General features: G+C 34.5%; 1 protein-coding gene across 1 annotated transcript in view; it reads left to right on the top strand.

Moving 5' to 3' along the window:
• Positions 1 to 27,721, top strand: part of UBR3 (ubiquitin protein ligase E3 component n-recognin 3) — a 230,774-nt gene that overhangs the window by 35,689 nt on the left and 167,364 nt on the right. The window contains exons 2-6 of the mRNA XM_060302279.1: positions 6,130 to 6,269; positions 8,971 to 9,129; positions 13,768 to 13,911; positions 14,475 to 14,524; positions 26,898 to 26,964. Of these exons, the coding sequence (XP_060158262.1) occupies positions 6,130 to 6,269; positions 8,971 to 9,129; positions 13,768 to 13,911; positions 14,475 to 14,524; positions 26,898 to 26,964 (560 nt within the window). The remainder of the gene's footprint in view (positions 1 to 6,129; positions 6,270 to 8,970; positions 9,130 to 13,767; positions 13,912 to 14,474; positions 14,525 to 26,897; positions 26,965 to 27,721) is intronic.

The following is a 27,721-nucleotide window of genomic DNA, read 5'->3' as shown; positions in this document are numbered from 1 at the left end:
GCTCTCTTTTTCTCAGCATACAAGAACTCTGCTTTTAGTCATTTAAATTTGGTATCAGTGGAATCACAAGGAGGGTTTCTGGAGTGCTGGTAATATTATGTGGCTTGGTCTGTTTGGTGCCTGCATGGGTGTGTTCAGTTTGTGACACTTCATTGAGCTGCACACTTAGCTTTTGAGCAATCTTCTGTCAGTTATATGTCAATGAAAAATTTTTAAAAAGTTGAGGTAAAATTAAATTTGGAGAGATTATTTTATCAACTGTTTCTATACTTCTATTTGACCATTCTATTTATTTCCATAGCATCCTGTTTCTTTAAGAAATATTTAGCCTTCTTACTCATTCAAAACCATTGGATTCCTTGAGGAAAATATCTGTGACCTGTGAACTGCAAATGCAAACACATTACTTCCTGCCATTTTTCCTTTGGAACCATACCAGTTGTCTAAAAAGCCCTTTTGCTGTTCGCTTGGGGAGAGATCTTTAGTACCTGATTATATGCAGTTGCATTTGTCATACCTCTTGACAATATGTTCTACCCACAGAGCTTTGCATGCCTAGCATAGCTCCTTCATTTCATTTGGTCTGTAGCCCAAATATCACCTCTTCAGAAAGGCCTTCCCTGACAAACCGAATTTAAAGGCACCTAATGGCTGCGTTCTATAAATAATGCTGTGATATTATTTTTGTACAGCGTATTTTTCATATTTATATTTTTGTTTCTCTCTCCTCTGCCCTGCCCTCTTTCCCTCCCCCCTCCCCCCTCCTCCAGTAGAAAGTTACCTCCATGAGAGCAAGGCCTCTATTCCTAAGGCCTAAGTGCCAGGCATATAGTGGTTCTTAAAATCATATTTGAAAATCTGGGATTATTAAATGGGTTTCTGTTTTTCCTTTAATTGGACGCCCTTGAAATCATTTTTGGAGTTCTACTATTAGATTAAATCTTTGTTTCACCAAGCCTTTATTGAGCACTTGCTATGTAATATGTAAGATGCTTTAGTTCCCCACACTATTTTCTCAGCGTGAAATACAAAAACCAGTTTTGTTTGTTGATCTTATAGTATCTTATAGTTACTCTTGTAAACTCAGTCCCTAGGTTGCTTAGGCCATTCTTGCTGCTCCTTCAGCTTAGTTCCAGGTTGAATTGTCACTCCTTGAACCCACTGCACACCGTTCAAATGCTCTTCACTCTGTCCAGTAGCTCTTTTTGAATTAATTTCTTTCCTACACAGAAAGTGTCTAAGAGAGCTTTCTGTGCCCGCCTTTATCTAATCTTTTCTCTCTTCCTGCTTTTTCATTGTATCCTTTAGTCTTTGTGCCCCAGTATGTCTTCCCTTTCTTCTCTTCTGGCTTTCCTTTTTCTTTCCTTCACATTCATGCTTGTAAGCACTTCAGTTAAATTATCTTAGATCACCACAGGTTTCACAGAGCCGATTCTTTTTTTTTTAATCTTTAAAGGTTTTTAAAATAGAGTAGGATTTTAAAAATTTCTTTGATTTTACTTAGATTTTGTGTACCCCATCTGAAAGAAGTTCTTAAGTTTCTATTTCCCTTTAAATAAAGATTTGGACTTTAAGGTGTAATACTTTCTAATTTTTTTCATTATATGATAAATATGAAAATGATATTTGGATGGGACACACAGACAACTGAGGAGGCTGCCCAGACCCTCCTGGTCTGTCAGCCTGAGGACTGATGAAATCCATGTCTCTACACTGTAATCTGTTGACCTGATGTTTGGAAGCTCTTTTGTAAGAGTAGATAGACTTCAGTAGTATGTGAACACTTGGTTTTATTTTTTTTGGTTGTGTATATTTTTCTTTTTTTAAAAAATTATTTATTTATTTATTCATTCATTCATTCGTTCTGCACCAGGTCTTGGTTGTGGCACTTGGGATCTTCATTGCAGCATGCAGCCTTCTTAGTTGTGGCATGCAGACGCTTAGTTGAGGCATGCGGACTTCTTACTTGGGGCATGCGGACTTCTTAGTTGCGGCATGCATGCAGGATCTAGTTCCCTGACCAAGTATCGAACCTGGGCCCCCTGCATTGGAAGTGCAGAGTCTTACCCACTGGACCACCTGTGTATATTTTTCTTAAGAAAGAGTTATAACTTTCATTAGATTCTCAAAGGTGTCCATGAGTCAAAAAAGGTTAAGAGTTAATGTTCAAACTGTGGAACTAAAGCCAAATGAATGGCATAACTTATTGTTTTTGGAGTAAATTTTTTTTGTTTTGATTACACAGTTTTACATATATTTGCCATGCAAAATTCAAACATTGTAGGTAGAATTAATGTAGAAAGTAAAAGTATGCTATAACCCAGTTTCAGTTAATTTCCACAAAATTTGGTGTACATTTCTCTAAATATTTTTCTCCTTACATATATTATTTTTTTCTATTCTTTCTCCAAAATATATGTGTGTGTATGTGTGTGTGTGTGTGTGTGTGTATATATATGCGCTATGTAATTCTTTTCTCCCTTATTTTGGATATAATTCTATTTCAGTACTTGTTGATCTCCCTCATTCTTTTTAATAAATGCGAAGTATTTTATTGATCTACTCTAATTTGGTTAATCTTTATTCTGTTACTGAACACGTAAGTTGTTTCTAACTTTTTTGCATTGCAAACTGTGGTACAGTGAATATATCTGTAGATATATCTTGCAAATTTAGGATTATTTCTGTATAATAAATTACTAGAAATAGAAATGCTAAGCTAGGGTTATGAACACATTAAGTTTTAGTAGATATTGTCAAAATGACACCCAAAACTGTATCTATTTACACTTCCATGTGTATGATAACAAATTTCTGAACATGCTTTCCAACAATGAATTAGTAAAGTGAATTTTCCCTAACCTGCAAGATGAAAAAACATGTTTGTGTTACCAAAAATTTCAACCATGCACAAAGGTAGAGACAGCAGAACATTCAACCTCCATATACCCATCATTGGACTCAATGTTTATCAAGATTTTTGCCACATTTGCCTCATTTGCCCTTTTTTCTCTTTTGCTAAAGTATTTTCAAACAAATCCCAAACATTGTGTGACACGCTTCAGTATTCATCTTTAAAAAATATGAATATTTCCTTCCTTTTAAAAAATTTTTAATTTTTTAGTACAGAAAATTTCAGACATATAAAAGCAATGAGTATAACCCAACTGATATGACATTTTATTAGGAAAAAACTCCTTTGGTGCTATTTATTTATTTATTTTCTTGGCTGTGTTGGGTCTTTTCTAGTGTGGTGAGCAGGGGCTACTCTTTGTTGCGGGGCGTGGGCTTCTCATTGTGGTGGTTTCTCTTGTTGCAGAGCACGGGCTCTAGGCTCGTGGGCTTCAGTAGTTGTGGCACATGGGCTCAGTAGTTGTAGCTCGCGGGCTCTAGAGTGCAGGCTCAGTAGTTGTGGCGCATGGGCTTAGTTGCTCCGTGGCATGTAGGATCTTCCTGGACCAGGGCTCGAACCTGTGTCACCTGCATTGGCAGGCGGGTTCTTAACCACTGCACCACGAGGGAAGTCCCGTTTGGTGATGTTTTTTAAGGACCAGTTAAAGCTACATTCTTTTGATTTGGTGCCTTAAAAATCTGAAGGGAGTGGTACTTTTCTGGCTTTGATATTGCCCCACATTCTGCTTAATGAGTGTAATATAAGAAAACCCCTTATCAGTCTCCCAGTTTCTACAATTAACAACTCAAGCTGGGCTTGGTATACTCCCAGTTACTTCCCTTCACCCAACCAGATTATTCTGAAGCAAGTCGCATACATTGTAGCATTTTATTCATAAATATTTATATAGATACATGTAAAAGACAAGACTTTCCTATTCAATGATAACCACAATGTTGTTGTCATACCTACACAAGATAATTCCTTAATATTATCAAATATCCGCAAACATTTTCTTACGTAATCACAGTGCCATTATCTTACCTAATAAAACCATGTAACGAACTAGTACCCAGTTCTTAATTGGACTTCCCCTGTTGTCTAAAAAATGCCTGTTTCAAGTTGGTTTGTTAGAATCAGTAAACACATAGTTATTGGGTTTCTCAGGCCTCTTTAATAAGTGATCCTTCTACCTCCTTTTTCTCCCTGCCACTGACAGGTTGCAGAAACGGAGTCAGTTGTCCTGTATAATGGTCTACATTCATGATTTGTCTATTTATTTATTTTTGCGGTGTCATTTAACTTGTTCCTTTATCTCTTATGTTTCCTATAAATGGAAGTTAGCTCTAGAGACTTGGTGTCATTCAAGGTCATCTTGTTTGGTAAAAACTCTTTGTAAATGGTGCTCTGTACTTCACAAGCATCATAGCATCTGATTTTTTCTCACTTCTAATGATACTGAGATTGATAAGGATGTAACAGTCTGATCTCTAAGTGGAAAATTTCCCCTCAAGCCTTCCTTTAATGGCTCCATTGCATGGGTCAGTTATTTTAGTAGGTATCACAAAATGGTAATTCTCTATTTATTCATTTTTTATTTTAATAAACTTCATTTCTTTGATTATTAGAGAACTTGAGCATCTTTTCATATGTTTCTTAGCCATTCACTTTTTTGGTGAATTGTTTATGACTTTGGCTGATTTTTCTATTGAATTATTTTCTTTTTTAATCCATTTTTCTAGAGTCAAAAATCATAGATATTAATCTTTCATCTGTTTTATCTATTGTAAATATTTTTTGGTAACACAATAATTGTTTTCTGCATAGAAACTTTTGATTTATGTAGCCAATTTTTATCTTTCTTTTATGACATTTGGTTTCAAATCTTACTTATTAGACTTCTGTTCTTCGAGATAATATGGGGAATAGTTCATTTTCTTACTAGTAATTTTTTTCACATTTGATTTTTGATCTGTATGGAATATATAATAGTTTGTATATGGTGTAAGATAAGGATCAAATTTATCTCCTGCATGGAATCAATTGTCCTATAGCAATTTATTGAAAGTCTTCTACCCCCCCCCCCGCCCCCCACATTGATTAACATAGTCATTACATAGTCTATTTCTAGACTCCATTGTGGTCCATTGATGTTATCACATTACCACAGATTTTACTTTAATTTTAAAAAATCTTTATTGGAGTATAGTTGATTTACAATGTTGTGTTAGTTTCTGCTGTACAGCAAAGTGAATCAGTTATACATATACGTATATCTACTCTTTTTTAGATTATCTTCCCATATAGGTCATTATAGAGAGATTACTACAGATCTTAAATTATGTTAGCTTTATACTATGTTTTAAAGTCTAGGTCACTGTCATTAATTTTTTTTTTAAAGTTTTATATATTTTTTTAACATATATATTCTTCCATTTGAACTTTAGAATTAGTTTGTGATTAGTCCCATTGGGATTTAAATCCAATGTCATTAAGTTTGGTGGAAGTGACATTTTTTAGAAAAATAAAAGTTTTTTCCACTTGAGAATGTAGTTTTTCTCTATTCAGATCTCTTACGTTTTTCAGCTAAAATAGTTTCTCCACCCATCGTAATAAGTTTCTTTCTAGGTATGTTGTATGTTTAGTGTGGTTATTTTGTGTTTGGTCACAAAATACCTTATTAGTGACTATTTGGATTGTGAACATAGAATAGTTTATTTCATTTTTGCTCAAATATTCCAACCATACTTTAAAATAAGTATAAATAAGATTAGAAGGAATGTGCATACTTAAGTGTATAAATTTTTCAAATAAACTTTAAGTATTGATATTACTTATCTATTCATTAATGCAATAAGTTCGAAACAGTTAAGGAATAGAAAATGCAAATTCTTGGGAATGATCAGTTTGTACTTAATGGTTTATGAAGGGTAAAAGTAATAAAGTAATACTTGCAAGTAATAAATTGTAGTTAAAAAATATAAACTCTGTAATGAGATTTTGTTTTTGTATTCTAATTGGAATCTAACTAGAATGGTCTTTTATTAGGAAGAAATCTTCCTAAGTGCCAGTTTTTATTTAAAGACCAATTAAAACTATATTCTTTTAACTTGGTGCCTTAAAAATCATAAAAGTAATACATTGGCTTTGATATTGGCCCACATTCTGTTTATGGATATTGTAAATAGAAGTAATAGATTTCTTAGCCATTAATTCTTTTCTTTTTCATATTACAGGTTTTGCAAAAGGCATCAAATTAAATCAAGTTCAAATATTCCCTGTGTCCCCAAAGACTTACTGATGATGTCTGAATTTGTTCTTCCAAGATTTATTTTTTGTCTTATTCAGTACTTAAGAGAAGGCTATAATGAACCAGGTATGTTTAATCCACTTTTCATTAGTACTCAAGCAAAGTTTAGCACTAATAATGAGGTGAATTTTTTCAGATACCATTTTTTTGCTTAACATTTTTTATGTGATGACTATGAAATACAGAGACTAAATAAAAACATACTAAATATCAATTATATAACCTCATTGATACTTGTAGGCACAGTTTGGCAGTCTCTGCTGCTGGGATCGTAAATGTTTCTGAGCAAACTTATTTGGCCTTTTGCAGATGAGGAAATAATTATTTTATGGGGTTAAAGTGACTTTATTTGTGATTCTGTTATAATAGAGCATACTTAAGAAGTCCTGGAAATGTTTGACTTTAACTTAGATTTTTAGAAGATAAAAATTTCACCAATATCTTTCCCTCCCCCTCTCTCCCCCTCTTTTTTGTAGAGGTCTATACATTTTTATTCCCCTCCATATATAATAACTTATGAGAGGGTCAAATTGCTCACTCCCATATTACCGGTAGAATGCATGGGCGTAAGCATCCTAATAGTATTAAAAAGAGAAAAGAAACATGCAAATTACAGATATTCTTCTTACCTTTTAAGATTTAGTCACAATCTTGATTAATATGCATTAGTTAAATATTTGTATTTAGATAACATTTATTAAAGTTCTCAGTCTGACATTGTGAATTACAGATATCAGTTAGTGGTATGAAACAAATTTGTTAACTTTTTATGATGTCTTTTTCCTTTTTAGTGATACTTGCATTTTTATCATTTAAGGGACTGCATTTGCATTACTTTTAGAGCTTTTAAATTATTTAATTCTATAAATCTTAAATCCAATTTGAAACTATGGCACACATGTTTATCTTCTATTTTCCATCCTAAAAGTGTGAAGAAATATGTATCTTCATCATTTCTAGAACTATCATGTTATTTGCATTGTGAGCGAATACTTATAGTTCTTCACTTTTACATTTTAAGCAAAATATACAATCTTTTGTCAAGTACTTCTCTTCTTCTCAGAGTATGTCTTAAAATATAGAAAGAAATATTATTTTGATTTAGTCCCAAACTGCTCTCTCTTTGGAGTGAAGGAAGTGGAGACCAGCTGGGTTATTGAAATTGTCTTCCATTTTATTTCTCATATGCTAGTTAACAGATTTTTTGGATGTTTACATTTTGTACTACAAGTGTCCTATTTTAGAAAAGTAATAGGTAGAAATCATTTATTATGAGAACCATAAAGCTTACCATTAGTTTAATCAAAGAGTAATTCATACGAGTGTATTATATTTATTTTTTCCGTGGTGACATTTAGCAGTTATAAGTGGTAGATGACATGCATACGTAGCTTTGATAATTATGTTACCATTATCTGAAAACATAAAGGAATGAATGGAAGTACTTTTTTTGTCTTAAGATGAGTTTCATGAACTTAGGTTCATGAAGTTTCACTCTCTATATTACCACTTGTGCTCAGCATTAATTTCTTCTGTGTATGCAAAATCTCTGCATTACTTTCTGCAGAGATCACTGTTTAAAATTAAAGAAAGGACTTGAAATCATCTAATCTGAGATATGGAAGCTCAGATAATCTTGTGGTTTGACAGTTGCCTTGAATTCCATTTCCCATTTCACCCTACCATCCTTAGACCAGTGCCAGAGCTTGTGTTAGAGCCCTTGGAAATCAAGAACAAATGCTAATTAAATATCTACTATGTTACTACATAAGTCATTGGGGAGAATATAAAGAAGAATAATACACGGTATTGGTTTTCTACTGAGAAAGTAAGGTTTTTTGGCTTGGGTTCCATGACTCAGAGTTATCTAGAATTTCATTCACAGGTTATCTTTGAACTAGGTTGTGAGTTCCTTGGGGGTAGGAACTATGTCTTATTTAGTTCTGCTTCTCAGTGCCTGTCGTGTAGTAGATACTGAATAAATATTGAATGAACTTGATGACCCCTTTCCTGGGCACACAGGCCCCCTGTTAGCTTCGTTATATGTATTCTTCTTTTAACCAGTTATGGCTAAGCTCTAAATCTCTCTATTCACTTCTTCCTTTTAGACCTCAGTTTCTCTAAAACATCTTTTTTTTTTTCTTTTCCTCTTAAATATTCTTTTTTAGTTGCTGTTCAGGTTTCTTCTCTCCCCCTCTACCAGCATATCTTGCCTGGTATTTTAAAATTGTTTTAGTAAAAACATCCGTATTTTTCATTTTAGTTGCTTTGACCTCTAGCTAATATGAATCTATATTTTTGGAATATGATAGTGGATGGGTTATTGGCTGCACAGGTTTAAATTTAGAGCTGACATAATTTTGTCCTAATATTCTTATACTATCTCAATATATTTCATTTCTCCTTTTATTTTAGAGAATGATCTTAACTTTTTCTTAAACACTGTTTATCTAATTTTGAGATGGTCTTATGATTACATATATATATCTGGAAGTTTAGGACCCTAAATTGAATGCTTCTTACACAAATTAAGTGCTTAATACCTTATGAAGTCATCTCTTTTCCCCATCAGTCTTTTCTCAGAGGACTGACTTCCTAAACAAGTCTATCCTAGGCTGGGTGCTTGGTGGGCTCCTGCTTTCTAAAGAGAATTCTTATATTAACTCTTTGATTATAAAATACTGTCATCTAAGTCATCATAATTTTAAAGAATAAAATATTGTTCTTAGCAAAGTATTTTAAAGAAAGTTGATTATATTTTTTTTAGCAGCTGATGTACCATCAGAAAAAGACCTTAACAAAGTCCTTCAGCTTTTGGAACCTCAAATTTCCTTTTTAGAAGATCTAACTAAAATGGGAGGAGCAATGCGGTCTGTTCTTACTCAGGTTTTGACAAACCAACAAAGCTACAAAGATCTGACTTCTGGTGAGTAAAATTTAGAAGAGAAGAAAGTTAAAATTTGCTTACATTACTAAAATAATTTAAAAGTTGTGTATTTTAGAACTTAAAAGTAAAATGTAGATTTTTTTTAATAGACTGCTAAAGCTGGAAGTTATTAAGAATACTTCTTAGTTTATGGATGAAGAAATTGAACCCCAGAAAAATTAAATGACTGGTTTAAGACCTCACAACTACCTGATTTTAGAGTTGGGACTAGAACCCAGGTTTCCTAAATTTGGTGTGACATATTCGTAATTATATTCCACTTCCCCTTTTCCAAACAATAACAGCAACCACTTTTGTGTCTTCATTTTTGTTATTCTAAACATTTGTGTCGTGTGGCCTAGAATTTTATAGTGATGTAGAGTTTAAGTTATAAAACTTGGAATTATTAAGTATATTTGTACTGTTATATAAAATAATTTCATTTTTAAACCTTTAGTTCAAATTTATAGTATGGTAAATATATCAATTATTTAAAAATCTTATAGTTTAAATAGTGTTCTTTATGCTGGCTCATGAGCAGCATGTTTTGAAAATTGAAGTATACCTTCTTTCTTTAGAGTGGTGAAGTTTTTATGTGTACTGTTAACCATGTATTATTTAGAGATAGTCTTATCTGATGTATTTATTTCTTTAGCGAGTACTCATTAAGCACCCACTGTGTGCTTGGCTTTGGGCTAGGTATTAGAGCTTGGAGTAGGGAAGGTACGTAGTAAGCCAGGTACTCCTATCTCTGCCCTTATAAAGCTTATGGTCTAGTGAGTGAGATGACATTAACAAAGTCTCCAAACCAAAATATTGTGTAAGTATAAACTGTAGTAAATAACTGGGAAGGGATAGGACAAGTGTGTATAAAAGGGAGACCTGATTTCACTGATGGAGGAGGTGGGAGAGCTTCACTGAGGAAGTGACATTTGAAGTAAAACATTGAGAGAAAGTCATTTAGCTAGAGGATGTGGCAAGTTGGGTGGTAATGGGGTGGAGTTGGATTCCGGGTAGAGAACATTTTCTGCTTCTGACTACTGGACTAGCCCTTATGTCAATAACATAAAACTGGAAAAAATGTGAGGCAGTTGTTTTCAGACATTAGACAGCAGGCAGCACAAGACTGTAAACCTTTGGGAGAAAGGAAAAGCATGAGATGAGCCTCACAATTCTCTGAATCTCTGTCTGGGGATAACTTCCAGACTGTAGTATAGAGGGCTGGCATTGAAGCAGAGCGTGGTGGTCCAGCTGAGTTAAGGAGGCAGAGGTCACAGTTTAGGGCAGCTGAAGCAGTTGGAAACTGGAATCTTTGGGGCAGAATAGCAAGAGTTTGTGGGGTAGATGTATGAGGGACCCCTAAAAGTGCTTGGCTGAGAACTGAGATACACATGTACAGGATGAGACTACCTAAGGCTTATTAGAGAGTGCTGTGGGGTTACTGCTATGGGGTTAAAAAAGGTTAGGCAGTGTTGGGAGACATTGGAGTATCAGCGCAACCAGACTAGAGAGACCTTACCAATATCCTAGGCATCAAGTTGACACACCAGAAGACCACACCTGAGAGTAAGTTCTACTCTAGATCAGCCTTAATGAAGCCTAGAACCCTGACAGAGTTTGGAGATTATTCCTGTCAATTTACAGGGCTTTTTTAAGAATCTCAGGCTTTCTATAAATCTGCCTCTTACAAAGTATAAAACTAAGTCTTTATGAGTTCTAGGTGATAAGACTGTTTATTGAATGTCTTGTAGAATTAAAATTAATACTCTTCAAAGGAAGGTAACAGAATCCAGAATCTTTGATAACATGTCGTTAGAATGTCCAAGAAAAAGGACAGTAATAGAAATTGACCTTTAAATGGCCTAGATGTTAGATTTAGCAGATAAAGACATTAAAGCAACTATTATAAATATGTTGAAGAAATTAAAGGAAAATATGTTCAAATAAGTAAAGGAAAATATGGTGTTAATGAGTGAAGAGATCAGGAATCTTAGTGAAGAAATGTAAACAATAACAAAAAAATTCTAGAACTGACAATTACTGTAGAATGCAATTGACAAGTTCACTGGATGGACTTAGCAGCAGTTTGGAGAGGATAGAAGAAAGACTTAGTGAATTTGAAGACAGATTAATACATTATTCAATCTAGAGAACAGAGAGAAAACACAACAGAGCCTCAGGGACCTGTTAGATAGAATCAGATGACCTAATGTACGTGTAATTGGACTCCCAGGAGGACAGGAGAGTGGGAATGGGGCAGAAAAAAAATTTGAAAAAATCATGACTGAAATTCCCCAAATTGGATGAAAAACATTGATTTATAGATTCAAGATGCTTAATGAACCCCAAACATGATAAATATTTATAAAGAACATAACACTTAGGCATCTCCTAGATTCCATGCAGAGGGACCAGCATGTGGAAATATTTAGGGTGAGAGTGAGCTTACTTTTTTAAAAGGAACTAAAAAAGGCTATTGTGGTTGAAATGAAATGAATGTAGGGGGATAGTGGCCCAAATAAGGCTACCACATTAGGCTAGATCCAGATTAGGTAGGCCCTTGTTAGCTATTTAAGGTTTTATATTTTATCCTGAATGTAGTGGGAAGTCATGGGTATATTTTAATCTGAAGAGTGACATGATCAGATATGTGCTTTAAAAAGATGGCTTGTTATTTTGCCAAGAATAGATGGGAAGGGGCAAGAACAGAAGCTCAAGTGCAGCAGCCTAGGATAAAATGATGGTAACTTGTGTTTGAGTTTTGGTGATGATGCTAGAGAGAGATCAGAATTATACCTGAAGGTCTGTTATTTCTTCAGCCTAGAAAATGGTTCTGTAATCAGAAACTATCAACTGTTGGGAAAAAGAACAGCAAGTTGTTCTTAATCATTGTAAGAATGTATTCCTTGAGAATGATTTATGGTAATTGTCTTCTTTTAGTTCTACAATTCTTTTAAGTTCTTATTTCTTGAAATTAAAAAGCAAAACAAAAATCTTTAGCTAACTTGTAGTGATGGAAATTACATTAGGTTTGATTCAGAAGTTTAAATTTGTAGTCTAGGTTCATTTCTAATCACTGCTTGCTTACTCACTGGTTATTATGTTATCTTTGTAAGCCTCAGTTTCCTCACTTATAAAAATGGTGATAATATGTTCATTTTTCTCAGGCTTGTTGTGAGGGGTTGATGAAGTGTATTTTGTTAATTAAAAGTATTACAAAAATTTCATCTATTATTATTGAGATAAATACATGGCTTTTATTATTCAGGAGACATTTAGTCATTTCTTACATAGGACCCCTAGAAGTCCTTTATTCTATATAGACTAACTGGTTGTTTTTAGTTTTGGACTTGAATTGAAGGATAGATGTATTCCTATCTGTTTAATCTGTGCTGAAGGTTTTTTTTTTTTTTTTTTTTTTTTTTTTTTGCGGTATGCGGGCCTCTCACTGTTGTGGCCTCTCCCGTTGCGGAGCACAGGCTCCGGACGCGCAGGCTCAGCGGCCATGGCTCACGGGCCTAGCCGCGCTGCGGCATGTGGTATCTTCTCAGACCAGGGCACGAACCCGTGTCCCCTGCATCGGCAGGCGGACTCTCAACCACTGTGCCACCAGGGAAGCCCTGTTTTTTGTTTTTTTTTAAACTATCCCAGACAGACATTGGGCAGAGATTTAAAAAGCAAAACTAATCTATTGCAATTATTGAGGCTAGCAAAGAGAGGTAATTGAGAAAAGCTCAGCAAATACTAAAGAAACTCATTTACTATGTATTTTTATAATCAGAGAGATTGAAACCTTAATTAAAGATATATAATCTGCTTAAGAGGTGGCAAATGACATGGTAACTTGGCTTTCAGACAGAGAATAATTTTTCCTTTTAAAGAACTTTCAAATGTCAGTATTTTTATTTTGTTGTTATTCTATTCTCCATAATATATTAAAAAACAAAAGACAAAATTGGCATTAATATGCTCAAATGCTAAAGTGAAAGACCTAGGATTGTTTAATTCTAGGACCTAAACTTCTCAAAATTTTGGAATAAATTTGTTTTAACTGCTACTTCTGTAGAAATTATACTTTTATCCTTAAATGTGATTATAAAAACATTTTATGCTTGGTAAAACAGAAATTAGTAATCTCAGTTACTGTTTGAAAATTCCACTCAGGCATTATCTTCTCTAGTAAGCCTTTCCAAAAACTGCTTTGGGTTAAGTCTGGCTGCATGGTATTATGAGAGCACAGGTTGTTAAACGAGATGGTGAAGTCTGCTACGTAATTGTCATTTACCATATTATCTGCCTTTCTTTACAGTAATTTTAAGTTCCTTGAAGGCAGGAATCATGTCTTATTAATCTTCGCACCCCCTATATTTTGTATGTAATCTCTGGCATATTCTAGACACCCAGTTAGTTAGTGGATTTCATTATTTGTTGTAAACATGCTGTGCATTCTGAGATTGTTAATGCCAAACATGAGCACAAAAATGTTGTCTGAAGCTATCTTATATTATTCATTCTAGGGTTTCCCCTCCATTAGAATATTCATCTATTTTATATGTGTATACATTAGTTATTGAGATGGCTGTACTTATGTTTTGAATGGAATATTTTTTCTGATTTTGAATTTATTTTAAATATTAGGTCTTGGAGAAAATGCTTATGCAAGGAAAAGTCATGAAAAATACCTTATAGCTTTGAAGAGCTCTGGACTTACATATCCTGAGGATAAACTTGTATATGGTATACAAGAACCATCTGCTGGCACTAGCACTCTGGCAGTTCAAGGTTTGTTTAAATATTTAATTTGAACAATGATAACTTTTCTGTACTAAAACAAAAAACCCTTCAAACATTACTCATTATTGAAGAAATTTAAGTGCTGTGTCATTCTTTGTAAGAAAGTAGTGAAAGTAGTAAAAATTTGGAAGCAAGAAAGGATAGAGTCATCAAAGAAGATATTTCATTTTTCTTAAGCGAAATTCGGTTAGTTTATCAGAGATTCTGGTTCTAACTCATGAAAAATATAGCAGTTGCTATTTAAGAGTAGCCCCAAAGTTTAGTAGTTCAATATTTTAGTAAACCATGGTTTAAAAGTAAAAGAAAGCAATCCTTCTGAAACACCATGTGTAATTATTAAATCTGGGTTTTCACTGGAGATTTCCTATTGAAGTATAAGCCTATTAGGCTCAAATTTATTGAAGATAAATGTTGATTTCTGCCAAAATAACTGTTAGAATGAGTTGTCTTAACAAAACTTAGTTTTTTGATGTTGTTATGTCTCAAAATAATTTTAAAGTAAAGCAATATATAACAATTATGAAGGGCAATCTTTTTTCTCCTTTCCAAAGGTTTTGCAGGTGCAACAGGAACATTGGGACAACTAGATTCTTCAGATGAGGTGAGATTTAACATTTGAAACTTTTTAAAAGTAGAATTTTAAAAGTTTAAGAACTACCATACAGATTTGTGGGTATTATCTAGTTGGAATTCCTCATTTTATAGACATGGATGCTGAACCCCAGAGTGGAATAACTTAGTCAAGGTCACACAGTTACTTAGTGACAGGACGAGAACTACAACTAGATTTTTACTTCTTGTTTGTAAATTCATTTCTCTTTTCACAGTTTAGAAATGGGAGATAGAAAGACATAGAGCTATTTCTCCTATGAAAATATCCCCAAATTTATCCAAGTTGTCATATGCACAATGAACTTGTTGTTAAAAAATTTAGCTAAGTCTAGAATAATTTGCTAGAAGAAAGTGAAATGTAGCTTCTTTTCTAATCTCATAATAAGGTTATATCTTATATGTCAAAGGTTATCAAAAAAAAGCAATGTACTGGGAAATAGAATGTCAATTTGAAATTTCAACTTTTATAGTGTTTATTAATAATAAATATTTCTAATAAATTCCTTATAACATTCCTGTATTTTGTTAGTATACAATTTGTAAGCATATATTGGTTTTTGACATATCTGTTTATAATCTTGGTTTCTATAAAACCTAAATTTCATATTTTTATTGATTTATATATTCAATGATTGAAATTTTAAAAACTAAATTGTTGTTAAACATTTACATGTTTTTCCTTTGAAAACCCATTTTGATTTGATAATATCATATAGACTAAGCCAAATATTCTTCTTTTGAAAACATGATTTCTTTTATGGAAGTCTTATAATTGATCTAATGCCTTATAATTTAAACTTTGTAGTAGTATATTTCCCCTCTAAGAAGGCTCCCACAAAATGCAACATTTTGTGGAGTCTCATTTTGGTCTAATAATTTTATTTCATTTATTATTTTTCTTAAATTTTACTTATTTATTTATTTTCAAAGTCTTATTGAATTTATTACCATGTTGCTTCTGTTTTATGTTTTGGTTTTTGGCCGCAAGGCGTGTAGGATCTTAGTTCCCCAACCAGGGATCGAACCCACACCCCCTGCATCGGAAGGCGAAGTCTTAACCACTGGACCGCCAGGGAAGTCCCTGGACTAACAATTTTAAAGAGTTTTCAACAAATTGGATAGGCAGTTTATTTATTTATTTATTTGAAATATTTATTTGGTTGCATTGGGTCTTAGTTCCGGCACGAGGGATCTTTGTTGTGGCATGTGGGATCTTTTATTGTGGCCCGGGCTTGTCTCTAGTTTTGGCGTGTGGGCCCTAGAGAGCACAGGCTCTGTAGTTGCGGTGTGTGGGCTCAGTAGTTGTGGCATGCAGGCTTAATTGCCCCGCGGCATGTGAGATCTTAGTTCCCCAACCAGGGATCGAACCCACGTGCCCTGCATTGGAAGGAGGATTCTTTACCACTGGGCCACCAGGGAAGTCCCTAGGTAGTTTAGTATACTGCTTCTGAGTTTTACTCTGGAAGTGAAGTGTCTGGGTTTGAATCTGGCTTCTGTACCAATTAGTAGTGTGACTTTGGATAGGTACCATGCCTCAATTTCCTCACCTGTAAAATGGAGGTAATAATAGTACTTAATACCTGGGGTTATGATGATGATTGAATGAGTTAATATATAGAAGCACTCAGAGCAGTAGTGCCTGGCATATTGTAACACTATATGTATGTTTGTTAAATAAATAAATTAAAATAAAATCATTTAAAAAATTGTATAAATGGTTAGCTATACTTTTTGCTTTTTTTTTTTTTTTTTAGCTTTAAAGAGTTACTTCTAAGAACACTGCTGCCATAATGACAAATGGGGAAAACTTGCTGATATTTAAAATAGACTTTCAAAAATATATACACTATTGACTAAAACAGTAATAATTTTGTTTTGAAGCTAGGGGAAGTGAGTAATGGGGGTAAGAATGCTAATTTTTCACATGTCGAAGAGGGAAGTGATTAGATAATAGATAGACATATGATTTTAAATTGGTTATTCTGCTTTCTTTTTCTTTCTTTCTTTTTTTTTTGCGGTACGTGGGCCTCTCACTGCCGTGGCCTCCCGCTGCGGAGCACAGGCTTCGGACGGGCAGGCTCAGCGGCCATGGCTCACGGGCTTAGCCGCTCCGCGGCATGTGAGATCTTCCCGGACTGGGGCACGAACCCGTGTCCCCTGCATCGGCAGGCGGACTCTGAACCACTGCGCCACCAGGGAAGCCCTCTGCTTTCTTTTTAAGGGCATTTTGTGGGGAGGTGGAATAATCTCTCAAAGGCGAGATTTGGGAATACTAGGAGTTGAATATGAATGGGTGCAGGGGGACCCTTCCTTGGCTAAAGCCAGCGAAACAGGAAGGAAACATTGAATCTATTGTCAGTAGTAACTTTATTTTATTTATTTATTTAGTTTTGGCTGCACTGTGTGGCATGCTGGATCTTAGTTCCCTGACCAGGGATCAAACCTGTGCCCCTTGCAGTGGAAGCATTGAGTCTAAACTGCTGGACCACCAGGGAAGTCCCATCAGTAGAAACTTTAGAAGACTATTATTTATTACATGATGAAATGGTTTAGTGCTATTATAAAATACTTTATTAAAATAATCTAAACATCCTCATGTGATCTTGAACAATAAAAATCTAGTTTTATGTTTGTGTTTATATGGTAGGTAAAAAACCTTCATACTATTTTAGTATACCTATTTTATGCATCCAGTGGTCTGCTAATAATTCTACTTTATTTTTATGAATTGAATTTGATTTTGGAGAATGCAGAAAGCTGATCTTCAATATAGATACTTTTTCCTCTATATAGGAAAAATGTTACAGTCATTTCTTGGCCTAAACTCTCCAGATTAGCTTTTAAATCTCCAGTGGCTACTTTAATTGTACATAACTGCATTGCAGCAGTACCGTATTTTACGGTAGGGTGCTAGAAGGAGATCCCTGTGTGTAGTGGGGGGAGGGGCTGGGGGATGGCTTTTGAATTTCTTCTAGAAATAATTTCTCGAGGGATATCAGAGGATTTGAAATAGGGCCTTTCTTTGGTCATTACCATTGTTTTTACTCTGTTCTTTTTAGGTCCTCTCTTCTGTTCCTTCTGTTCACTTCTCTTAGATTCTTTGTTTCAGCAACTTCTGTGTGTAATATAATTTATATAATCATTTGCTTCTTAATTATGATTATGTCTCAGTGTAAATATTGTAGTAAATGCTTTTTGATGGTGACAACTTCAAAATACTTCATTTAAAAAATACTTCATTTCAGTATGTTTTCTCATAAAACACTTTTTATAATAGTAGCTGAGAACACTTTTAGAGTATGTGAATTATATTTAACTTATATATTTAAAAACAGTAAGACTTTCTGATCTTTAAATCATACTTTATAATTAAACTTTTAGTCTATTTAAAATTACTTTTTATAGTTTATATATTTATCATATTTTCCAATTGGATTGAAAATGGGGTCATTTGGACATCTGAAAGCTTAAGAATTTGAAGTAGAGTTGTTTAGCTGGAAGTGGATTGAAGGGATATCTATTTTGGTTTTTCTTTTTTTTTTTTTTTTTTTTTTGCGGTACGCGGGCCTCTTACTGCTGTGGCCTCTTCCATTGCGGAGCACAGGCTCCGGACGCGCAGGCTCAGCTGCCATGGCTCACGGGCCCAGCCGCTCCGCGGCATGTGGGACAGGAGGACTCCCAACCACTGCGCCACCAGGGAAGCCCTATTTTGGTTTTTTTTAAGAGAAATTTGAGTTTCAGAGTTAGGCAGATCTGAGTTTGAATATTGCCTCATAATATTGCTGTGCTTTCTGCCAGGTTTTAAACTTCTGAACATCAGTTTCCTCATGAAAAAATGGTGATAATTCTAATGTTAGGATTAAATGGGATAACATATGGATTACCTATTATGAACCAGATACAAATTAGGCTCCTGATAAATGTTTTCTGTCCTAGTGCTTTATATGTAGAAGGGATTCAAATACTGAAGTTTTGAGCTATCATAGGTCATATGATAGACATTTCTGCTCATCTTTCCAGAGGAAATAGTTTATTAAAGCATGGTTTAAGAGTAATGAAGTTTATCTTTAAAAATTTACCCAAATATCACACAAATACATTGTAGTTGTTTTGCCAGTATTCTGAAATATGAATAAACTGCAGTTTATCCGATCATTTTTATAATTTCCAATTTTTAATTAAAGATACAATGCTTATATTTCTTTTTGTGCAGATGTGCAAATAGTTCTCTGAGATATGGAATTCCTAGATTACAGGGTAGGCATATCTTAAATTTTATTAGATTTATTTTTCTGATTATAAAAGTCACACACACATATTTAAAATGAGAAGTATGGAAAAGTACAAAGATAAGACCATTACCCAGGGCCGATCATAAAAGGGTTTTAGTGATAGGAAATTTTCTATTTTAAGATTGTGATCATAATTTTTATACAAAAAATTCATTTATGTTTTATTGACTTATGTACTACAAAGTCAAATCTTGAGTTAGAAATCGAAAAGTTGTATAATATAACAAAACAAAAATGAGAATCAGGAGGAGGCAATTTGCAGGTTTAAAAATTTAATGAATGCTAGAGCTAAAGGAGACCTTAAAGTTCATCTTGCCTAACTCTCTTATAGATGAGGAAGCTGAATTCCAAAGAATTAACTGATTGACCCAGGCAAGTGAATTTCATCTAGTTAGTAGTGGAGTTGCAAATGGTTGCTAGGTCTCCTCCCTGCTGGTCTTGAGTTTTTTATGTAAAGTATATAAGCCACTGTTCTTATTATTATTTCTATACAGCAAATTTGTCCTAAACTTTGTGGCTTAAAATTACCATTTTTTGTTTTGCTCACAATTCTTTGACTCAGGAATTTGGGAATGGCAGCCAGGCAGTTCTCACTTGCTTATCTCATGCGATTCCTGTTAGTTGTTGGCTGCAACTGCAGTCATCTGAAGGCTCAGCTGAGATGGAGATTTAAGATGGCTGATGGACAGGGCTGGCAGCTGATGCCGACTGTGCACAGGGAGCTCAGCCTGCATGTGGCTTTTCCAGTATGGTGGTCTCAAGTTGTTGGGACTTCTCATATAGTTATGGCTCCTCCCGGGATGAGTAAGTAGCTCAAGAGCAGAAGCTGTGGAGCCTTTTCTGAGCTAGCCTTGGAAGTTACATAGTATCACTTCCACTGCATCCTGTTCCTTGTGAGTTGCTAAGATGGGCTCAGATTTAATGGCAAAGGAGGTAAATCCTGTCTCTCGAAGGGAGGAGTGTCAAAGAATTTGTAAACACGTTTCAAAACTTCCACAACCAGTATGTGCCATTTGCCATTCTTTTCCCTGGATTCTGTTGATATCCTAGAAATGACTCGTGACATACCAATAATTGAGTATGTATTTTTCCGTCTATTTCAGTGGTACTTGTCTGTTGGGAAAAACTATAACATGGTAATGAAATACCACTGTAGCTAGAAATGGCTACTGTAGGGTTTTAACTAAGATCACAAAGTTTTCCTTAAGTATAGTAGTTATTATTGTACCTCAAGAGAGTGAAAGCTTATATTTGAAGTTGTAAGAGTTTTTAAAAAGTTGATCTTTACCTTTGTAAAACAAAAGGAGATATAATAAAATTTTACAGCATTCATTGCAGTTTAAGGAACAAAATATAGTTTTGAATTTAATTAATACTGAAATTATTGAATTTAATATATACTGAAATTATAAATTTGCATTTAATTTATACTGAAATTATAAAATTAGTGTAACTCTTCTGCTAATCTCTTCTTGGGGTCTTCTGTTCTGCTTTTATTTTTTAAATGAGAAACATTATTTTAATAGGACCAGTGACCTACATGGAAAAAGCTTCCTTTTGTGCCTAGATATCATAAATAAGAATTAAGTTAATTGAGTTTTAGTGTGATATATTTAGAGGGAAAATACAAGAATTTCCACCCACTCACTTAAAAACTAATGATATTAAAAAAAAACTAATGACATTAATATTTTAAATTTGTATTGTACTTCTTTTCAAAGCACTTTTTACATATATAAATGATGAAAATGCAAGCAAATTAAATTTAATAAAGGATGGAATAGATAAAGGAGAAAGTAGATGAAAGGATAAGATAGATGGAAAGATAGAAGAAGAGTACCCAGATACAGATGTTTTTGAACAAATACCTATTTTATGCCATTTTAAAATTTCGTTAAAGCTTTTAAAGCCATATTGCATTTTATTTTGCAACTGCAGGCACAAATGATTGTTTGCTTTTAGTATTTATTTTTGAAATTTAATGAAGAGCTGAATATGTCTTAAGAATTGGAATTTCTACACCCTTACAGGGTGTAGAAAGGCCCATGGGATTATTGAACAAACCCTTTTTGTGATTTCATTCTTATAATTTAACAAATTGTATAAAAAGGAAGACAGGATGAGAAGAGGGCAGTGACATCTCAAAAACTACTATAGAGAGGGAATTGTAACAATTTTTAAAATGTTGTAAGTTAGAATTGGAAGAGATCCTAGGGGTAATCTAGTCCTACCACTTTGTTTTAAAAATGAAGAAACAGGTTTGAAACTCTTAACAGCAGCAAGGTTTTTCCTATTTGTAAAGTTTTACTTGAATGTGTATACTATTACTCTCTACTTAATTTTATTCACACAAGTTGTGTCAGGTATTTGTCCCTGCTGTCCCTAGAGTAAGAGAACATTATGTACTCAGCAGGGCTATTTATACACATGACATTCTTCATACTACTATTTCTTACTCTTTTTTTGTGTAGCTAATATGTCTTTGTGTTGTATGGAACCAAAAAGAAAAGAAAATAGGAGCACATTATAACTTCATTAAGTATTTTAAAATGTAAATTTGTGTTTATTCATTTTTTGTTTAGATTTATTTATAACCATCACATAATTCAGTTCAGAAGAAAATTATCTCTAGAATTATATGTACATGGGTGTAATAGAGAGTTTCTTAGAGAAAATAGGACCTCTTAGATCAAGATAACTTTTCAAGGAAAGATTATAGTCACTGTGGCCATTACCGTAGCAATGTCCATTTTTCTGTGTGCAATGACCAGATCATTAATCTCTGTATGAAATCATTTAAAACACTTTCCCCCCGTGTAACTATAAAAATATGAATGTTCATTGTGGAAAAATTGAAAAAATAGAAAAACAGAATAAAAAAAGAAAACATTTACCTTCAGCTGTGCTATCCAGAGATAACCATTGTTTATTAATTTTGTTTGTTTACCTCTAGTCTTCTGTTTTGCATACTCTTACATAACTGAAAATAAATACTTAACAAAATAAAATAAGTTACTATGTAGATGTGCTCCCGATATTCTTGCCTTTATTCAAGATAGAATGCAATGAAAAGTTAAAACTAATTTGGTCAAAACTTACAGCAAAAGCAGGATTATTGAAATTGAAAGCCAGAGTAGCTTTTCATAAATGAATAGGTAAAAGAAAAATACTGTTTTATTTTGAGGTATAAGATTTGGTTTTAATTAGTTAGTTATCATAAATTACATTAAAGGTAAAGGGTGGGGTGGGGAATCACAGAAACTTTTGGTGAGAAGGCCTTAGAAATATCTAATATATTTCTTTTCCAGTTTAGGAATTGATTTTACAACATTCCTGACAATTGGTAACCCTCTCCATAAACACTTCCAGTGGTTGGGAGCTTTACCGAGTTTATGAAGCAACTTGTTCCTTTGTTTGATAGCTCTAATTATTAGGAATCTCTTCTCAATACTGTGTTAAATATTACAATTTTCACACATTTCTTCTTGTTTTCCCCTGTAGAAATATTTTAATTTTTACTCCCATAAGACACCCCTTTAAATTTTTAGCTTTAGTTATTTAGTATTCTCTGCTGCTCATAGCTCTTTCATATGTTTATTCCCTTTTAAAATCTATGATCTGATTTGGTATAGAGTCATAAGGACATCTTGTCATGAAGCATGTTGTGGCTTCCTTAAGGCCCAAGGTTTTTTGTTAGCCTTTTAGCAGCTATGCTAGACTGTCGCAGGAGCCCCAGTGGTCAAATGAAATGCCCAGATCCCCCACCCCACCCACCCCTTCAGCTCTCAGACAAGTTTGAGAGCTCCCTCTCAGCTTTGTATTTGTAGAATTGGTTTAAAGCAAACAGTCTCATATTACAGTGGCTTACATAAATGTTGTTTTCATTTCATTCTAGTCTCTCAAGATCTCCTTTGGATTTTATTTTTATAACCTTATATGTTAAATGTTCCTTTTAGCTTTGTGTATTCTGTCTTAACATTCTCTGAGTATTGTTTTAACCAGCTGTGAATTTACTTGACTTCTTTTTATGGAGCTCACATTTTTTTTTCATCTGTCCAGTAAATTCATCAAAGAAAGAAAGAAAGGTTAATTTGGGTTGAAAAACCATCTGTAAATTTTGCAGGGTAGGAATTTGAATCTGATTTTTTTTGGGGGGGGTCTTCTTCTCTCATTTTGGACTTGTATGTGTATTTTACGCCTGAAACACACATAGCAATATTGTCTACTTCTGTGCCCAGGAACTAGTTAAGGTTTGGAAAGTGTTTCTGAGGGCTGTACAAATGCTGTCTGAGTTGAGGTTATTTATTTCCTCTTTTGTCCGCTGGACCATCATTTTCTCCCAGGGCTTCTGTACTGTTTTCTTATGGATAAATGGGAAAGAACTATAACTCCCTATCATGAATTTGGGGTGGGTGGGGTCTTGTCATGATAACGGAATTGTTTTCATCTTCCTTAATGCCTGAATATCCCACCACTGGAAGTTATTCCTGTTTGTTAAAAGTTTTGTTCTTTCTCAAAATAAAAAAAATGGGACTTGTAATAGATAACACAGTAATCCATTATCTTGAGCAGATTGTTGTAGTTAGGATTGGCAATCAGAATTAGTATTAAAAACATTTATTAGCTTAAAGCTATAGTTCATTGTCATCGTTGAACAAATAGAAAATTAATATTAGCAAAAAGATGATGAAATTACCTATTACTCTATCACTTAGAGGTGACTTACTGTAAACAAATATATTCTAACAGATTTTATATATAGTATATTTTAATGGCTCCATGCTATATATATGCTGTTCGGTAACCTGCTGTTCTTACTAATGGTAGTTTTGAACATCTGTAGCAAGGGGTATATTTTAAGAGATTTTATTTGTGTGTATTATCAGTACTTAAATGGTTTCATACTCCATATGCTATTCTTCATAGCATGCCATTTTTTTTTCTCATTTATAGTAATAGTTTTTGAACATCTATCTGGTCACAGTGAATATAGAGCTCTAGTATTGTTTTTCTTCATAGGATATATGTGTGCTATAATTTATTTACCTAATCCCCTGCTCTGCTGTTGGAAACCAAAGATTTTTTTTTTCTATTATAAATAACATTGTGATGAGTATCTATGCATATAGTCCCTATTCACTTGTCTGATTATTTCTTCAGGATAAATTCCTAGAACTGGAATTTCTGTTCCAGTGATAGATATACTTTAACGACTTTTGACATGTGTATTGACAAATTGCCACTCAGGACAATAGTTTTATTATATACTCTCTCAAGCAATGTACAAGAGTGCACATTTTCCCACCAGTTTAGATGGAGATAAACTCCCTTCCTAGCTGAGTTTGATATCTATGATGATGTCAAGCTGATCTTTGTTTCTAGACTTTTGTCATTGTGCCTTTATTCATGGTGTCCTCTTGGAATGACTTTCCTTTCCTTTGCTTGGCTAATTTTACTTGTCCTTTAAAGTGTAAGGTTGGGAAATTTATAAAACTTTGTATTGCCATGACTGTTGCTTGATCAAGGACACTCTTTTTGTAGGAAGTTTGTATTTGAAATTATGAAGTAATCCTAACCTGGAATATAACATTAAAAGGTTTTTTTTTGTTTTTTTTTTTCTCTCAGGTCTGGGAGAGCAGTTTCATAAATGGCTGTTAGCTAAAATCTCAAATTTTAGAACCTTCTGGGTCCTGTGGCATAGTTTTGCATTCTTATGTCTGTCTTTTATGGCTCCAAATTTCATACTGGTTGAGTTTCTCTAAGGGCAAGGTGAGGGTGGCAGAGGAAGAGGAGAGTGTAGTTTGACCGTCAGTATTACTGCCAGGTAGACCATAGAGGCCTGGCTTTGGTAGGAATTAACAGGGAGAGCATATTGAAGTGGTTAGTAAATGCTGAATGACTGAGCTAAGTAGTGTCTTTGGGTAACCCCAGACTGGTCCTGAGGACTGATGCTGGACTTGGCAGAAACCTGGAGTTAAGTCTATGGTGCACAGGCCAAGGAGACTACACCAGTGGGCAGAGCAGCAGCTTAAAGCCAGGGCTTTTCTGCTTTGGGGATTCGATTTAATTGAGCAAGTGTCTGGGAATTTATACCATGATTCTAACCTGCCACCAACATAATTGATTAGCACAACAGACTGTGTGCCAAAATGCTACCACATGTCTTTATAATACCAGTTGGCTCATATATGTTTGGAAATATAGGAAAAAGGTGTCAGTATAACATGGAAGTTTTGGATTCCTGTGCAATCTTTCCTAGCTCAGGAGAGCTGGGATAGTGGGGTAGAATCATATCCTTTAGCTGGAGGGGAAAAAACCATAAACTATGAAGGCAGCAGGAACCTTTTTAGCAACATTCAAAGTAAATCAGAAATGAGCATCTGCACCCATCGCTCCCTCCCTAAGAGGCACATCGCTAGCCTCACTGTTGGTTTCTCTAGTAGCACGCTGCTTCCTCTGCTCCTCTTCCCTCTGTGTTGTCTCAGCCAGCTAGCTTCCCACTTTTTTGTTGTGGTAGGTTGTTAACATCCCCTGAGACAGCCTCAAATCACTCCAAGATGTTTGCCTGGGCATCCAAATGATCTCCCCAGGTACTGATTATTGCTTCTGTTACTTCTTTGGTTACAAACTTTCTAGGTTACAAAATAGGTTGTGAGTGGTCTGCCCCTCACCCTTTTATTTCCTATAAGCCTTTTTTTTTTCAATTAAAAAATTTTTAAATTTTATTTATTTATTTTTGGCTGTTGTTGGGTCTTCGTTACTGTGCGCGGGCTTTCTCTAGTTGAGGCGAGCGGGGGCTACTCTTCATTGCGGTGTGCAGGCTTCTCATTGCGGTGGCTTCTCTTGTTGCAGAGCGTGGGCTCTAGGTGCATGGGCTTCAGTAGTTGTGGCACACAGGCTCAGTAGTTGTGGCTCGTGGGCTCTAGAGGGCAGACTTAGTAGTTGTGGCGCATGGGCTTAGCTGCTCCATGGCATGTGGGATCTTCCTGGACCAGGGCTTGAACCTGTGTCCCCTGCATTGGCAGGCGGATTCTTAACCACTGCGCCACCAAGGAAGACCCAGCTTAGTTTTTTTTTTTTTTTAACATCTTTAAAGTGTTTTCTATATTTACATGTTCTCTCTTTTAAATTAATTAATTAAGTTTTGGTTGCTTTGGGTCTTCGTTGTGTGTGGGCTTTCTCTAGTTGCAGCGAGTGGGGGCTACTCTTCGTTGTGGTGCACAGGCTTCTCATTGCGGTGGCTTCTCTTGTTGCGGAGCACGGGCTCCAGGCACGCGGGCTTCAGTGGTGTGGCACGTGGGCTCAGTAGTTGTGGCTCGTGGGCTTAGTTGCTCCACAGCATGTGGGATCTTCCTGGACACGGCTCAAACCCATGTCCCCTGCATTGGCAGGCAGATTCTTAACCACTGCACCACCAGGGAAGTCTGCCTTGTTGTTTTTAATATGAGGTTTTTTTCAGGAATAGATATATTTCATGTGGGCAGAAATGCATGTATTTTCTTCTTGGATTTTTTTCCTAAGCACATTTTAATTTGTTTTTATATTATTTTTTTGACTGTCAACTCCAGCTTCTAATATGCTATGCTTATTTTTCAGAACTTGGTCTCTTGAACTCATTTTGTTTGTGTTAGACTCTTCAAAGCCTTTCCTCTATTCATTGTTTTAACCTTCTTCTCCTTCTCCCCTTCCTATGCTAATCTGCTCTCTCCTCGCCTTTAGCTTCTTTGATATTATATTTATAAGGTTAGGAAAATTTTTATTTTGGCATTTTGGGGTATTTAAGAGTCTTTCATTAGAAGCACAGATTAAGTTTAAGAACTCATATTTTAATCCTAAGGATTTTCATGATATATTTTAATTATAATGCTAATTTTAAATTTAATTTTCAATTTAAAGTTAGCAGCATTAAAATATATTTTATGACAGCAAATACATAAAATTGTTGGTTAATAATATGTAAGCATGCCTATATTTTATATTTAACATAATTTATAAGCATATTTATATTTACATAAAATGTATAAATTCATGAATAGGACTATAGATAATGCTAATTTTGTTTTTCTCCAGGAGGATCAGGATGGGAGTCAAGGTCTGGGCAAGAGAAAGAGGGTCAAACTAAGCAGTAACACCAAAGGTATTTATATTTTGTTTTTTCCTTGTATAAAAAAATGCTTAATCATTAAGAGCACTTGAAGGGAGAGTAATGTTATTAGATTTGTCTAATATGGAGAAAGTGTTGTTAGAGCGTGATTGTGGGGGGACCTCGAAAGCAAGTAAAACCCTTACTGTTGGGATTTTGTTCATTTGTTTTCTTTATAAAATGAGCAACATCATATTTGAGCCAGAAAACTAGTCTCTTCATTGAATCTTTGATTTGGATGCAGCATATTTGGTGTAAAGCTTTAATTTGATTTAAAGGATGAGCAAGAGGGAGATTTTGGGTGTGTGTGTGAGAAAAAGTAACAAGAGTGAAAGAGAGTGAGAATGAGAATGAATGGCACTTACCACATATTAAGGGCTCAGAAAGGACTCAATACATATTGTTGCAAAGGAAGAAGTAGATATGCCTGTAGTGAGGGAATAGATTAGTAATGAGTAATATTTATTGAACTTTTTATATATGCTAGACATAGTGCTAATCACATCACATGCATTGTGTCATTTAATTCTCCAAGTAACTATATGAAGCGGGTTTTATTATTATTACTATTTTATGAATGAGGAAATGGAGACATGTTAGGTTTAACAGCTAATGAGAAGTATGTCCTTAATTCAAATCCCAGAGTTTAAATGCTTTATCACTATATTTTCTTGACCCTCCCCAAAAGCTTTTCTAGAGTACTTGTTATTAGTTGGCAGCCTGTGCTCTGGATTTTTGCCATGGATTTCCA

This window comes from Globicephala melas, chromosome 7, assembly GCF_963455315.2.
Source record: "Globicephala melas chromosome 7, mGloMel1.2, whole genome shotgun sequence".
Lineage (NCBI taxonomy): Eukaryota > Metazoa > Chordata > Mammalia > Artiodactyla > Delphinidae > Globicephala > Globicephala melas.
This window is presented reverse-complemented; position numbering and strand designations above follow the sequence as displayed.